The sequence below is a fragment of the Calypte anna genome, chromosome 7, assembly GCF_003957555.1.
Source record: "Calypte anna isolate BGI_N300 chromosome 7, bCalAnn1_v1.p, whole genome shotgun sequence".
Lineage (NCBI taxonomy): Eukaryota > Metazoa > Chordata > Aves > Apodiformes > Trochilidae > Calypte > Calypte anna.
The window spans coordinates 26,027,056-26,042,779 of NC_044253.1; the positions used below are offsets into that span (position 1 = coordinate 26,027,056).

Below are 15,724 nucleotides of genomic sequence, written 5' to 3' on the forward strand. Positions count from 1 at the left end.
CACAAAAAACAAAAAACAAAAGAAGAAAAAAAAGGGGTAACAAGATTTGATGTTATGGCATTTGAGACTTGGGATTTCCATTGCCACTGACACAACCCTCAGTGAGCCCGAGATGGTTCCCTAACGTGTTTTGGGCAGGACTTTCCTGTCAGAGCATCCCCTGGCTCAGCTAACACAGATATTGCAAACATTTGCTTCTCATGATATGCAATGTTTGCAGCATGACTACTTAGTTTCAGGTATTGTCTTAGCCAAAGGTAAACCAACAAAAGCATGGACCTGGCCAACAAAAATTCTGCAGCTAGAGGAGGCTTGACAGTTCAATAGGGTAATTCTTTAGAAAACAGGAAAGTCAAGTTAATTGGTTTCTAGGAAAACATGGGTTGAGGTAAGTACGCTGAGCAATTTTTGTTTTTTTTCTTTCCCCTCTTTGTAATCCAGGCAAATATTTTTTAAAAAATTTGAATTATGCTCTGCCCTTTCCATTTTTAAAATCTTCTTTCAGCTGTTTTAAAAGCAGTGTGCTCAGCAGACAGTTTTTACAGAAAATGCTTGATGGATAAAAGAAAAGCACGATTCAGGAGTGGGATCTGGGATGCAGAAAACTGACAAAACCAGTTTGATAGTCTATTAAAACACTACATATACTCTGGCTTGCATTTTCAATGCTGGTTCTGGTTAATCAATCTCCACTACTAGTCTGAGAAACAAAAAAAAATCCATAGTTCCAGAGATGTCAAACTACCCAAGAAAATAAGGCAAATTATGCACATCTTTCCTTGTTACAACTCCAAAGGAATGCATGATGACAGTCACCTCTCTGCTACTTCTGTCATCCACCTCATGTTTCTCACTGCCAGATTAATGTAGATTTCAGTTTTTCCTTCCATCCCGTACCCACCTCCTGGGAGACATGAATGAAACTGCGGAGGAAACTGTAGGCAGCTGTGGGACTGGGAGAGAGGGGAAAAGAAGAGTTGTCCCACTTGCATGACTGACACCACATGGAGGGCTCTTCACTCCATGCTGGTCCTTAGACACACGGAGTTTGTTTTTGAGGTGAGGACAAAGTCACCAGATGGGAAAGGATGGTGCTGAGCCAACTCTCCATAGCAGCCTTGGCTCCGCTCCAGCCGTTCGCTGATACCCGCCCAGGGTGAGACGGGGGTGCAGTGCCCAACCATCGGCGACCGAGGGGACTCGGTGTGCCTGGGCTTCCGAGGCTGAAAGGACCGAGCCCGAGGCTGAGGAGACGCGGCCTACCCCGGGAGGCAGCCGAACCGGGAGACCCCAAAGCGGCTCCGGGCTCCCGCAGCCGCCATGGCCGACACCGGCCTGAGGCCCTGGCACGCGCCGTCGCCTAGGTGACGGGCCGCGCGCCAAGGGGCGGGGCCAGGGGCTGAGGGCGGGGCCTGATTGGTTCCCTTCCCCTCGTCGGGATGGGAGGAGGAGGGGGGGGGGAGCGGGGGGGAGAAAGAGAGGGAGCTGCGGCTATAAATAAACCGCGCTTCCTGATTGGTCGGTAGGAAAAATGGTCGCACCACGTGACTCTCCATCTAAAAATTCCAAGATGGCCGATCCCGTCACGGGCTGAGTCCGTTAGTGGCGCGCGCGCCGCGGTGTCCGCGCCGGGGCCATCGCCGTCCCCCTTCCCTTACCCCCCCCTCCCCGCCTCGCCCGCCGCCGCCACCGCCCAGGTCAGTACGCGCCGCCCCGCCGCCTCCCTCCCCGCCTCCCGCCGCGGCGCTCCGACGGCCACGCCGCCGTCCGTCGGGGGGGGCCGCGCGCTTTTCTGCCCGCCGGCTTTGCCATCGCGGCGAGGAGGCCTCCGCCCGGAACTTAGAGGTGTCGGCGTCGCGCGCCCGTTCCGCCGCTGTGCTCCGGTTGTGAAGCGCGGAGGGCTCGAGAGGGAGGGGGGGGTGGAAAGGGGGGGAATGCGGGAGGGAGGCGGGGGGGCGAGGGAGGGGGGGCGACGGTGGCGGTGGTGGCGGTGGTAGTGGGGCAGGTGATGGGCAGCTCCCCCCGCCAATCGGGAACGGCCGTGAGGCTGTGGCGGGCGCGTTTGATCCACTCGGCGGCTCTTTCTGCGCGCTGATTGGGCGGTCACGCTGGGTGGGGCGGAGCCACCGCCCGCTACCACTCGGCATGGGCGCAGCGGAGCGGCGGGAGGGGCGGGGCAGAGCAGAGGGGGGCGTGACGGGAAGGGCCCCCCCCCTTCCCGCCCCCCTCACCGCTCGCGTTTTTTGTGAATGGGGCGGGTGGCGCCGGCGCTGCCGCAAGCCCCGCCCCCTCCCGCGCTGGCCCCGCCCTGTCCCTCCCATCCCGAACGGCCGCGGCTCCGCCCCTCCCCCGGCCAGCGGCGCCGCCGCCTCGGTGCTGCGCGGGGCTCGGCGGGGAGCGATGCGGGCGGCGGTGGGTGAGTGCCGCGGGCGGCGGCCGGGCCCAGGGCCCGGGTTGTGACGAGGGCGTGGGCCCGGGGGCGGAGGCGAGTCGCGGGCGGTGGCCCCGGCGGGTGCGGTGGCCCTGCGGCGGGGGCGACGCCCGCGGCGGGGCCCTGCGGGCGCCGAGCGGGCCGCGGCCCGGGGTCGGTTCTTCCCTCCCCTCCTTCTCCCCGCCCCGGGAATAACGCGGGACTTGGGAAAAGTTTCTTTCGGGGCCGACTCCGCCCGCGGCCCCGTTGGAACGCGCCTTACGACCGGCCCGGGGCTGCCTGACCGGGCAGTGGCTCCCGGGCTGGGCCAGGGAGGTCTCTCGGGCCCCCGGCGCAGCAGCACCCTTGAAAAAAAAAAAAAAAAAAAAAAAAAAGGCTAAAAACGTTTTTTGTGTGTTTTTTATTTATTTATTTTTTAAAAACTAGGAGGAGAAAACAAGGGGTATTCTCCTCAGCATCGCGGCGCTTTTTGGAAGTCCTGAGGTAATAATGTGGGGCTGCGAGGGGAAATGACAGGTCCGAGGGCTCCGTCCTCAGCCGCCGGCTGCGGCTTCTCTCCCCAGAAGGGGCATTTTGGGGAGCCGGCAGAGAATAAAGTGCGTGTGCCCTCCCCTCTCCCCCGAAACGTGAAGTCTCTGTTTGTTCAAGGATCAGTTAACCGGAAAAAAAAAAAAACAAACCTGAAAAAAGAGCTTATAGAGCGTTCGGAGGAGCGCGGGGAAAGGAGGTGTTGCCGAGCGGTTGTGTGTGGGTTTTGCTGCAGGAATTTATCAGGAAAGATGCTGCTGTGCAGTCCCTCGGCTCCTTAAAATGTTATCGTTTGAGTGTTTGCGGCGTGGCGAACGCAGCATGACATCTTAAGCACGCAAAGGTATTTACATAACAATTATTTGACATTATAGCTCGGCGCTGCGGACCATTTTAAGGGAAGTAAACCTGCCCTTTATTAAAAACACTTGCGTAATTGTTTTGTGCACGCATTTCGTGGTAGTTGAAGGGTTTGGCTTTTCTTTTTGGTTGCCTTTTTGCTTGTCATATCCAGCTTCGGAAGATTTGCATAAATTAAGCTTGTCGCTGCAACTGCTTGTTTTCTGGCCATAAGAGTGGATTTCATGCTAACTGCTTGCTTGATATTCCAGGCTGGATTACAGGTCTAAAAATGTTCCCAAGAAGTGGGATGTGTGTTGGAAAGGTGTGGGTGGATTCGGGATGTGAAAATCGCTTGTAAATCTGGGATAGGGTTGGGGAGCAGGGTGTAGGTGCTCAATGGTGTTCTGCATTCCTTTTTACCATGGGGATCCTGGTAGCTTTATTTTGTGCTAGTTTCCAACAGCTGGATTCTGGTGTCTTCATAATGCTAATCTGAGACTCCAGAGATGGTGCAAGTAGTATTTTGCCCTCTGTGCTACAGTGATTTCACTGCTGAGTGAATAATCTCCTTTCCACTGCATTTTGATTTACTGCTATTTTGTGCTGTCAGTAAGTAGGACTTGTCCTGTATTTGCTCTTGTCAAAGAGCTTTTGGCTGTTGCCAAAAGCTACCTGGAGTTAATTATCTGAATTGTACTTTTTTAAATGGCTACATTTTTAAAAACTAAGGAGCTCTGAAGTTTATTATGTAATCTGGTTCTTGGCAAGGTTTCTTTTTTATTTTTTCTTTATTTCTTTTGCTCTAATGTGGTCTGTCACTGAACTGAGTTTTAATGAATTCTGATGTTTCCACCGCTGCTGTAGGTTTTCAGCCTAAAAGCTGTTGCTGTCCTTTCCCTGCTTCACTGAAAGAGTTAAGAGGGCATTGAATTAAGAAAGCTCAGCTGCTTGTATACAAATATACAGCAGTTACAAGGCAACAAAGTTATTGCAGAATCCTACTGTAACCATGGCAACATGTTCACTCAATTACATTTGGAAATGTAAAATGCCACCCAGTTAGAAAGAGTAAGTTTTAGCAATTGCAGATTTTTGTATAAAGCCAACCCTGCAATACACAGCTTTCCAGGATTATAGACTTTGGTTTGTATTTGGATGGCATGCTTTAGCATGCACATCTGACAGATTTCCATTGCTGATAATAAGCCTTTGGTTGTCTGAACTTGGGGGGGGGGTGTGTTCTGTGAACAGAATTTTAAAAAAATTAAATCTTTATATTTTAAACTTTGCCATCCTGTAACTTTTTTTTGTTTTGCTTCAGGACTTGGCTTTAGAAAGTGGACAGATAAGAAAATACATTTGAAAATGATCTCAGAATACCAGAGGTGTTTGTTGTTTACTTCGTGGCATAGAGGCATGAAGGAAAAGCATATGTGTAGAAAGAAAAATTTTATTCCTTTGGGAGGAAATATTTGTTGAGCAGTCTGTGATTGTGTCTTGCAGTCTGCAACAGGCTAGGCTAGAGTAAATGGTAATTGGCAAATGTAAGGTACCAACACTGTGGTCCAAGAGAAAGCAGTGAAGAAGTTCTTGAAGCTCAGGGAGAATCCTTCAGCCCTGGGATAGGAGACAGCAGCTTTGGGACACCAAGGTCCTGATGTGCGATGCAGATGAACTCCATAGCAGAAGGTAGTTTGCTTTTGATAGAGACTTACCAGCAAAAAAAAACAAACCAGAGAAAGCAGTTTATTACTTATGTTAATGTTTTTATTGTTCAAGGTGCAACTTTCTGCTTTCCTGTGCTCATGTTTCATATGCAGGGTCCCATTTAATGCAGAAAAGAGAAAAACAATGTATGTAAAATAAGGTTGCTTTTTATTTTTTTAAGTATCGGCGGTGTTTTTGCAGACACCTGCAGGTTGCTGAACTTCTTCAGAAGTTACCTAGTAACAAGAGGATACAAGAGATACTTAGCTAGATGCACACTGCAGTGGGTTGTCTTGAAAAAATGTATTTTGCTCAGATCCTCAAGGGCTTGAACTCCAGGCTGCCTCCCAAGCCCTTGGAGTATCTGGATTGGAAAAGGTTAGCAGGTCCCATGGACCTGTGATACCTTATGGGTGGTTTTGGAAAGAGGCTCTGTCCAACCTGTCTGGTCTTTCTGCTTTCATGGTGAGCAGATAGCTTGCCTGCCTTGTGGCTTGCACATCCCTGAAAAGCAGCATCTTGGGCAAGTGTGACTTTCTGCTCCCATGGTGAGGGCTTGTTTTTTATTTGGCCTCCTGCTGTGGGCAGAGGTGGAAACACAGGATCTGGCTGTTAATAGACTGCTGGCTGAAAAGATGGAATTGATCTCAGTCTTCAACCCCAAATCACATGTTGAACTGCAAAGGTGAGGAGTAGGACTTGTTAAAGGTTAAAATTGAGTAAAAGTCCATGGTTTTAGATTAGATTGCCCTCTTAATCTTTCTTTGAAATGGCCTTGTGCTTTCTGGAGAATCGATTTTTTCAAGCCATTTTAAGGTGTATCTGTGATTCAGAAACTTGGTGCAGTGCCCCAAACTTGCCCTCTGGGACTATTTGTAGGTATCAAATCTGAGCAAGCTATAGACTTTGTGAATATGAACGTGCCCAGACATGTATGAAACAGTGTTGAGACAAACATTTGCCACCAAATACATACTATGTGATAGGATCAGATATTCTAGGCCAGATTTCTTTCATCTTGAAGGGCTGAGATGAGGCAAGTTTCTTTACAATGGGTTGCTCACAAATGTGCTGATCAAATAGCTTGTGCTAAAAGGAATTGCTATGTAGAGTGTCTCCTGAAACTTGTTGTGCAGTCTTGCCTTAAGGAGGCCAAACTGACAATTTAATGTGGGGCGTTTGTTGGTGATCAGCTGAGTATTGGGCATGCTCCACTGAAAGACTACAGTCTTGGGTACTTCTGATTGCTTGAAACATTCCTCTAATGCCTGTATGCTGTCCTGTACCTTTGTAAGGTCACAGTGACAAGTTGTCCTCATGTATTTTCAAGGATAGCATGCAGCTCCCTGGGTTAGGTGGTGTAAGTGTGTGCTGAAAGGATGTTCTCTTCAGGGTTTAGAAACCCTGAATACTCTCTACCCAGCTGTGACAACTTAATCTTGGGGTTAAAACATTTCTTTGGTGTCTTTTTCGAGTTAAAAGAAGTGGTTGTATTGAACTCCTTGGCACTGTGTGTATTTGTATTTACTGGAAATAAATACCCCTTGGCATTGTGTGTGTATATATATATATAGGTATAATATAAAACCCCAAACCCTTGGAACTATATTTTTACTTGTCATGCATCTGTGGTTGAGTAAACACAGTAATACTACCAGAATAGTTTTTCTGCTGAACTGTAGCTGTGATAGCCTGTTCCAAATGGCAAAGCTTGTTACAAACCACAAATAAATATTAATTGAATTGAGTGTCATTTGGACACTGGTAATGACATTCATTAAATATTTTCCATATATCCTTAACTATTCTTGCTGGCTTCTTTGATGGTGTCATCTATACTTTTTTGCTCCTCCAGTTCACCTATAGCTTGCTTGCAGTTATCCTATTACCTTTCTGTAAACTTTTCCAATAGTGCTACCAAGTTTACGTTGCCTGCTGTTTGATTTATACTTTATCAGGCTCCCACTGGAATCCTTTTGAGTTTGTGCTTTTGTGAAAGTGTGTTTTATGGAACAGAGAAACTGACAGGACGTGTCTTGTCACTGATTTCAAAATTGCTTTTTAATACTGAGTTCACTTCCCTAATGGGTAGTTTCTGTTCTCCTTTTACCTTTCCTTCCAGGTTCCCCAGGTCATAGCATACCAATGCTCCAAAGCAATGGAAGGAGTCTGGTTCTCCTCAGCTTGCTTGCTGATCTCAGAGGTCTGGTGTGGATGTGTGTGGGGAAAAAAACCCCATAAAGTTATCTGCTTTTGTCTCAAATTGTTTAAGCAGAGAAACAGCAAATAGACTAAAGCTGTCTGTTTTAAAAATTAGAATTGTGGCAATATTGTTGCTTAGTGAAAGGGGTAGTAAATGGTCTTCTAAAAAATTAAAGTAAAATTAACTGTGTATCATGAGGGAGGAAATGAGTCAGCATTCTGATTTGATTTTGATTGTCTTTTAGTATGTATTGTGTCTATACTTGATTCCTTGGATGAGGGAACTCCTCACATCGATTTAGTGATTAATGCCACTTGCACATTCATGGAGTTTTGCAGAAAACTGAATCGGGCCCTTTATGGACCGTGTTGATAAGGCAGCATATAACAGATGATTCATTAAGTGATGCTTGTCATTGCTAGGACTGCTTGAATTGCAAGCACATTTGGGCAATGCTTCTTTGACAGAAACACTTGGGCAGTTTAAACTGAGAGGAGAAGAGACAAATACAGGCTGTATTTTTTTCTATATTAAAGGAGATGCCTTAGAAAATTTAGAATAAATTGTTTGTTGGGGGGTGGAAGAAAAAGGTAAAATAAGGGGTTAGAGAAGCAGGAACACACAGATTATATAATGATGCTGAAAATGAAACAATGAGGAAAAGACTAAAAAATCTTGAAAAGCTTCTGGTTTTTTCCTTTGCAAGAAATTACAGCTTGGCCTTCCTCTATAAAAAAATCATGCTATTTTTCGTGGCATCTATTACTAAACACGTCTTGATCAACTTAATCTTTTTTTTCCTTCATGTTTTTCCATAGGCTGTTACCTCAGAAAAGTTTGATTACAATCTGCCTTAAACTGCCATCTACTAGTGCAGAAGAATGTGTATTGACTTGTGGTCATGGACACATTTAGCTGTTTGCTCTCATCAAGTGATTGAACCACTTAGAAGAAGTATTTAAAACCCAAAAAGTTGCAATTTGCAAAACTGGATCTTCAGCTGATAAGAAATCTCTTTCTTGTTGGGTCAAGACTAGGTTATGTTAATTTATTTATTTATTTTTTACCTTAATAGATCTCTGAGACAGCCATTTAGTTTGGCTGAGGACCAGAAAGGAGCCAGAATTGTAGGATATAACAAACTACTGTTGTGGCAGCATGGTGCCCACAAGGTGATGATATCTAGTAAAGCATTTGGCAGGTTTTCCAGCACTCCCTGTGGCAGATGTCCTGCTTAAATGACAAATTAAAGACCCTGCCTTGGGTACAGTCTGGCTGTCACATCTGGGTTTTGTTTCTTTCATGCTTGATCTCCTGTAGACTTTTCCTGGATTTGTTCATCTGTACCTCTTCTAACAAGCCAGTAAACTGCTGGATTAAGAATTGTATTATAAACTTTTTTGTTTTTCATGGTCATAGGATAAAGTACTGTTTCAGAGATGAACATCCTGGATTGAGCACTAGCAGCAGAGAAATGTATTGTTTTAATTAATCTTTTTAAGCTTATGACTCTTTCATTCTGGTGAATACTGACATCCACTTGAACTTCGCTCTATTTATCTTTTATGAGTAGCGAAGAATTTTGATATTTCACACATAGGAAATAATTCACTTTATTAATTTTTCTGAGTAACTGGTGCTTTAATGAGGTGCCTGTCAGTAAGACTTAATTACTGTTAAATTCTGTGAGCATTAGTGTACTGTGGCTCGTTCTGTGTAAATCGAATTTCATTTGTCAGAAGCACGTGATAGCCGTAGTTGGTGATATAATTTGTGTTAATTTAAATTAGAAAACTAGAAGTTATTCATAACCAGCCTGTCACTAGTATTAGTTTGTAAGTGTTTGCACTTGCCTCAACTGGTGCTGCTTTGTCCCCTCTGTGATTGCAGTGAGAATGCTGGTAGGAAGATGTAGCATCACAGTGGCATCCTCATGACTGTCTTGGAGCATTTCACATTGAATAAGCAGTTGCTCATATTTTCTCTTCAGAATTAAGGGGCACTTTACTCCGCTTCCTTTTCCCCCACCATTTTCCAAGTTGTTTCCTATTTGAGTTTTCATTTTACTTCAGTCAAAACCTGTAGGTTTCGCAAAGCTATCCCATGTAATTTAACATACTTTTCCTGTGTTGCATTTTCCTGATACAGTAATAGAAAAAGCTGATGTTATGTTTGCTTAGTAAGAAAATGTTCAAACTAGTTTTGGTGGTGTTAACAAAACTTTCTCTCTTTTATGTGTTGCATTGAGAAGAGGATCCAAAATGTAAGCCTGAAGCAGCGCACAAATTCTGTTGTATTCTGTTCCCAACAAGTACTCAGAAAGGGAATGTTATTCAAAGTATTAGGAATGTTGCAGTTTCCCCTGTAGGAGCTGGAGTTACTTAGTTTTTCCAAGTGTTTTTCCCAGATCCTTTTAAAATCCTGAATATAGGTAGTTTATATGATGAGTAAAAACCTGTCCTGCCTTTTTGCTGTGGGTTCGTGGAAGATGCAGAGCTGTAAGATTGGCTCCTCTACTCAAAAACTGTGCATGAAAGCAAAGTGTTAACTTAAGAGAAGTTGTATAATTAACCTTTTCAAAATGCTGAGGGTTTTGAGAAATTGAATAATCTGTGAGTTTTAACATTGAGAGTTTGGTAGCTTAGGGAAAGGGTGTGAGCATGGTGGTGAGAAGCAGGTCTCCACACTGGAAATGCAGTGCCAGGAGGACTGGGATTTGTGAATATTGGCTAATTTGGAAGAGGTGGGAGGAGATGGAAGATGGGCCATTTGCTTTGACTATGAGTACAGTGGCTCAAATTGCAAACAAGTAAATAAGGATGTAAAGATTATCTGATTGCTAAGGACCAGCAGAAAGAAGACTGATGGTGAAGTCAGGCAAGATGGGTGAGAGGGGTCCTAGAAGGTAAATGTATAGGTCAATCTGCAGGCTGGATTGCATTCATTGCATAGATGAAACTTGTTTTATCAATCCAAAAATTAGTTAGTTTTTTAGCCAGCATAGACTTAAAAAAAGAGACAACCAAAAAACCCCAAAAGGTTGCTGCACCTAGTTCTTTGGCTGAGTCTGGAGAGGACTTCTGCAAGTCATGGTATGAACAAGGCAGCAGAACTCTGAAACAGAGTTTTTCACACAGCGGGATGTACACCCCGATGGGAAGGCTGGCTTGATTTTTCAGACTGTTTGGGGGAAAAGGGAGTATCTCAGATATCTTCTTAGTATCTCAGTATCCTCTGGAGTATCTCAGAAGATAATAGGTTCTGTTTGTTTTAGAGGTTTTATTTGAGGGAATGAATGATGGCACCTTGTATTAAACTGGAGAGGGCAAGAAAGTAGTGAGGTGCAGTTTCTTGCTGCCTTGTTCCTCCTTTCCAAGGAGACAACACAGTTTGTGAGAGTGCAGTGAACAAAATGGATTTCTGTAAACCTCACCTCTGCTGTCGGTGGGAATTACTGGCCCAAATGAACTGAACTTGTTCAAGTTAAGTTCTATTGCTGCTGTTCTTACTCAGTGGCACTGTGATGAAGCAAGACCCAGATGTGTTTGGTAGTCAGTGTGCTTGAAGCTTTGTGTCTTGCTGTCATTCTGTGATGAAGTGGAAGGGAAAGCAACATGAAGAGGCCACACGCAGTGAGGTTTGTTTGAATCTAGTGTTAGGTATCCTGCTGAGTAACTGATCCTTCCAGTGGGCTGGAACAGAAATTGGCTAACATGGTCTGGATTTGCATTTCAGTTTTCCCCTCACTTAATGTAAATGAGTCTCCTAAAATAAATAATTTTCTATATGGATTCTGTTGTGCACTGCTACCCAAGACTGGTTTTCTCTTTGAAATGCTTTGGTTGTGAGAAAATTTGAAATACTTATTTCCCCCAACTCTTACCTGCTGTCAAAGCAGGAGTTGAAGGATACATTCATATGAACACTGCTTCTCACAGGATTTTTATCCTGGATCAAAGGAGGAGGGAGAGAACAAGAAGTGAACAACACAGATTTTATCCTGATTTCATGTGGTAGCTGTTGAATACTTTGTTGGGGGCTGTACTTAAGTATCTTTATGTTGGGCTTTTCTGCATCCCTGTACAGAAGGCAGTGCTATACACTGCACTGAAGACAGGTTGCTCTCATCTGCTCCCCTTAGCTTGAATGGAACATTTGATGGTGGGCTTAATCATAATAGTGAACAAAGTCTTAGCAAAAATAACCCCAAAGCTTCTCGCCTGAAGCTCTGCAAAAAATATAAAGTGGTGCAAGGGAATTTGTAACAGAGAACAGTAATCTGAGTTTTTGCATTGTAAATTCTCAAACTTAGAATTATTTACGGATCTGTAGACAAAAAGATTGATGTTGATGTACATATTAACCAGATTTCAGGGTAAAGTGTAGCTGTTACTGGCTACAGTATAGCTTGAATAAGATGGCTGTGTAAATTGAAATCTTATGTATGAGCACATACTGTAAAGTGCTGAAAATAGAAAAGGTCTTTTCTATGTAATTAAATGAGCAGTCCAGGCTGATTTTGGGTGGATTCACACAAACTCACATGGTCTTGTTTGCATTGTATGTGGATATATTTCCCTGTTCTTTCTTGTACTAGGTTATGGTTTGTGAACAGAAATAGGTGCTGGTGGTACTTGAGTAATCTGATTCTTGTGCCTGGTCCATTGTATAGCACATGTGAAGAAAGCTGATGTTGTGTTCAGGGGAGGGAGATGAAGTCCTTCTCTGAGCAGAAGGCTTGCACACACAGGGAAAACCAAAGCACGATCCAGTCTTTTCCATGGAGAGGTGAATGGTGTGAATCCCTTTTGGGCAATATAGGGCTGATCACAGAATCACAGAATGTGAGGGGTTGGAAAGGGACTGCTGGAGATCATCTAGTCCAACGCCCCTGCCAGAGCAGGTTCACCTAGAGCAGGTTGCACAGGATGGCATCCGAGTGGGTTTCCAATGTCTCCAGAGATGGAAATTCATCACCTCTCCGGGCAGCCTTTCCCAGTGCTCTGCCACCCTCAAGTGAGTGATCTCTGAGCTGACTGGTAACCTGGGGTGGTGGTGTGTGGGGCAGCTGGGAGAGTGTTGCAGTGAATGCCCAGCGCAGCAATGCTGGGTGTGAGATTTATAGCTAGTGCCAGTTTTCTATGACCATCAGACTACAGTGTCCTCACATGAATTATTGACAGTATTAGGAAATCTTAGCTGAATTCTCTTTGGCACTGAAAGTGTGCTGCTTCTGGTCTTTGCTATAAAAAAGCTTGTCTAAAAATAAACCAACTTAGAGGAATGCTGAAGGCAGAGGAACAAATGAAGAACTTGTGCCCAGAACATAGGCAGAGCGAGCACTTGACTGGTTGTGGAGATGCTTCCACAGAGTAACACTGACCATGTTGTGGGGGAGGTCAAGGAAGGAAAGTTTTGCAAAAGGTAATAATTCCATTTTAAGAGGAGAAGGAAATATGAAAAGTGAGACTCTGAGATAGACATGGACCTCTTCTGTAAGCCTGCTGGTGGCTGAACTGCCACGCTTTGAAGAGGAGGTGCCATAAAAGCCAAAAGAGCAATTGGCTGAGGAATATTACACTCCAGGTCTGAAAACTTGTAGTGTAATGGCTAAACTAGATGGTCCTTGTGCAGATCCAGTTAGAAACTGGACCTAGAACTGAATAGACAATACAAAAAAAAAAAAAAGCATACATGTTTAATTGGGTATTTACCTCAATTACAGTGACAGGAAAGCCAAGCAACTTGAAACGCAGCCATCTAATGCCAGAAATGAGAGCACCTTTGCTTATCACCCCTCTTTGTGAGGATATCCAGTTACTGTATACTTTCAATTCCTAGATCTTCCCAAGTGCCATTATGAATGACATTCCCCACATTCTTTCCTTTGCTGGAAGGAGCCGATCAAGCCAGGAGTTTGGAGGACGCATGCTGGAAGCTGAGAGATGGCAACAAGTTAGATCCTGAGCTTTCTTTCCCATCTTCCAAGGCAATTCCCAGTGTCATATCCCCTGAGTCTGAGGACTTTGATACAGACATCTGATTCTCCTTGATGTGTTTTTCCCCAGCAAGAAAAAAATCTTCACAGTCTTCATTCACTAGGGCAACTTTAAAGAGGACCAAGTTAGGCTATATTTAAATAAAAAACCACCAGCATATTTTTGGCAATAATTTAGCCTTTTGCTGTAAACTGTCTACATTTCCTGGGGAATGGGGTCTCCTTTTGTGAAAATCTATTCTGGATTCAGTAGGTTTGACAGTTTTCCTGTATGATTTTCATTTTGGTGGTGTAAATGAGCAGGCTAATGTGTGTGCTTCTAAGTACTCAGATTGTTTTTTTCCCTTTTTAAAAATTTTTTTTTTTAAATAAAATAACCTTTTAAGTATGCTGGGGACTGATGAGGCTTGCATTCCTAGTGTTGCAACACAAGGTGTTCTGTGTTCTAGGCTGTAAATATTTATCTCTTGTCAAAGCAGAGCAGTTACTATTGGGAACTGATCTGGCATGTGTAAAGGTTTTCCTTAAGGAATTTGTTTCCTTTTATTTACAGTGTTATCGTGTATTTAAATTCCAAGGCCTCAATATATAACTCTGAGGCTTGTTGTTAACACTGGCAACGAAAATCTAAATTATCTCAGCTTCTGAGTACGGATAACTGAATTCTGAGCATATGCCCTAGCAAACCAACAGGCGTGGGTGTGAAATGCAAGCAAACATGGGAAAAGGTACCAACGTTTCCTTGCAGCTGCAGAAGGACTACTGAGCCAGGGAGGCTGCGAGCCCTGCCACCAGGTGCTTTCTGGGCTGTTGGCTTCCAGTGCCGTGCTTGGGGTGGCCACAGAAGCCCGTGCTGGTGTTTCACAGGCTGGTGGTGTGTAGCCCTGGGAACAGCCCTTTCCCAGGCCTTGCAGGCTCTGTTTGGCCTCCCTGTCATCAAAATGCTTCGTCATAACCTTTCTTCAGAATCTTCAGTGCTGTGACATTTGCTGAGTGATCTCTTGTGAAGTTGCTATCTGACGTGTATACCAGAGGTATGAAGAGAACTAGAAATGTGTTCCTGGAAGTGGTGGTATCTGAACCCTCACTTCTGGCTGCAGGCACTGCTTTTGGAGAGTTGTGGGTTGCTTTGGTTTCTCTGCAGTGGCTTCTATTTCTGGGTAAATTGTTTCTGTTGTATTGTGCTTATTCAGCCTGGAAAGGTTTGATTTTTATTTTCTTTTTTCATCTTCCGAGCTTTTGTACATACTTATTTTTTGATATTGGCAGTTGCTGAAGTTCTCTGTGCTTGTTAGGGAGCTGACTTGCCTGTGTACTTCATGTCAGTAGAGAAGCCAAGGGCTGTCAAGCAGCTATCCTAGTTGCAGTACCTTTTTTCCTCTTTTAGGAAGCAGGCTCACTGAATGAAGTAAGTCCTGAGGCTCAGCTCACTCCCTGTTGTAATGGGCAAGAACTGCTTTTGCTCTTCCTTCTAAATGTGCAAAATGTGCATCTCGGGCTTTATCCAACCCTGACCTTTAATCCTGTGTCTGATTCAGAGGAAGTAGGCAGATAAAATGAAGTGAAAATAAAAAGAAATGGTTTGTTTGGCTCTAGTGTTTTCATATGGTGTATGTTTATGTTTATTTCACATAGATATAGTTCATAAATATATATAAAATAGATAATATGTATTCCATATTTTCATATAAATATATATTTCTGCTTGATGTCTCTCCCTCTCAAAACTTTAAGGACAACAGATGGATGACCAAATATTGCCTTTTTGAAACATCTCTTAGTGTCTGAGTTTATGATCTGCTATCAAGTCACGTAAACTTCAGTTCTTGCTCTGTAATATCTGTCTTCAGGGATGCACAGTCAACACAGCCTTTATGTTCTTCTTTCTCTGAAACCTTGTGTGAAATTTTCTGTTTGTGGCTTCTGGGCAACAAGCAATTCCTGGTCTGTGAAAGGGTTTGTAACTGATAATTGATGCAGCTTTTTCAAGGTGGTTTACAGCTTTATGTGGAGTCATTCTTTTTAAAGTACTGACAAATTGGAGTACTAAAAGGTGACTGTGCAAAGTGTTTCGTAAATACTGTGATATTCAAAGTTGAGCCATTTTTTTAATAGAAACCTTTATTCAGTATTGCCTTGAATGAGAAGTAAAGCTGTCTTGGTCAAAGGGAACAACTGTTCTGCTTAGTTCCATGCTCAAGTTGTGTCTTTTGATTTAATGCCATGTATTTTAGCAGAACTGAAGTTGTTTTTTGACTGTTGCTGGCTTCTTGCACTCTTGGTAGAACTGGCTGCCTCTTTCCATATTTACTGGCTTCTGTGCATCTGGATACATCAGCAGCCTCTGCTCTTTTTTTCTTGATCTTATCTCCCCATTACATTTCAGGAAAAAATTCTCACAATCTCTTTCCTCTCACCCCAGCTTTGCCTTGTGCTTTGCACGTAGAGTGTTTGGAGGTAATGGGGAGTCACGTTTGCTTTGCAGCAGCTGCTCACTGTTGTCAGGATTAAAAAC

At 44.2% G+C, this 15,724-nt stretch overlaps 1 protein-coding gene across 17 annotated transcripts in view; it reads left to right on the forward strand.

Annotated features, from left to right (window-relative positions):
* The first annotated feature begins 1,542 nt into the window (after positions 1 to 1,542).
* Positions 1,543 to 15,724, forward strand: part of HDAC4 (histone deacetylase 4) — a 259,775-nt gene continuing 245,593 nt past the window's right edge. For 11 of the 17 annotated variants that reach the window (XM_030453788.1, XM_030453798.1, XM_030453799.1 and 8 more), the window contains exon 1: positions 2,335 to 2,416. Coding sequence is in view for 1 of the 17 variants with exons in the window: in XM_030453795.1 (XP_030309655.1) it covers positions 2,401 to 2,416 (16 nt within the window). In the remaining 16 variants the exon portion in view is untranslated. Of the gene's footprint in view, positions 1,698 to 1,793; positions 1,884 to 2,334; positions 2,417 to 15,724 lie in introns of those variants that run through there. The other 6 variants (XM_030453803.1, XM_030453800.1, XM_030453789.1 and 3 more) reach the window with 6 other exon arrangements.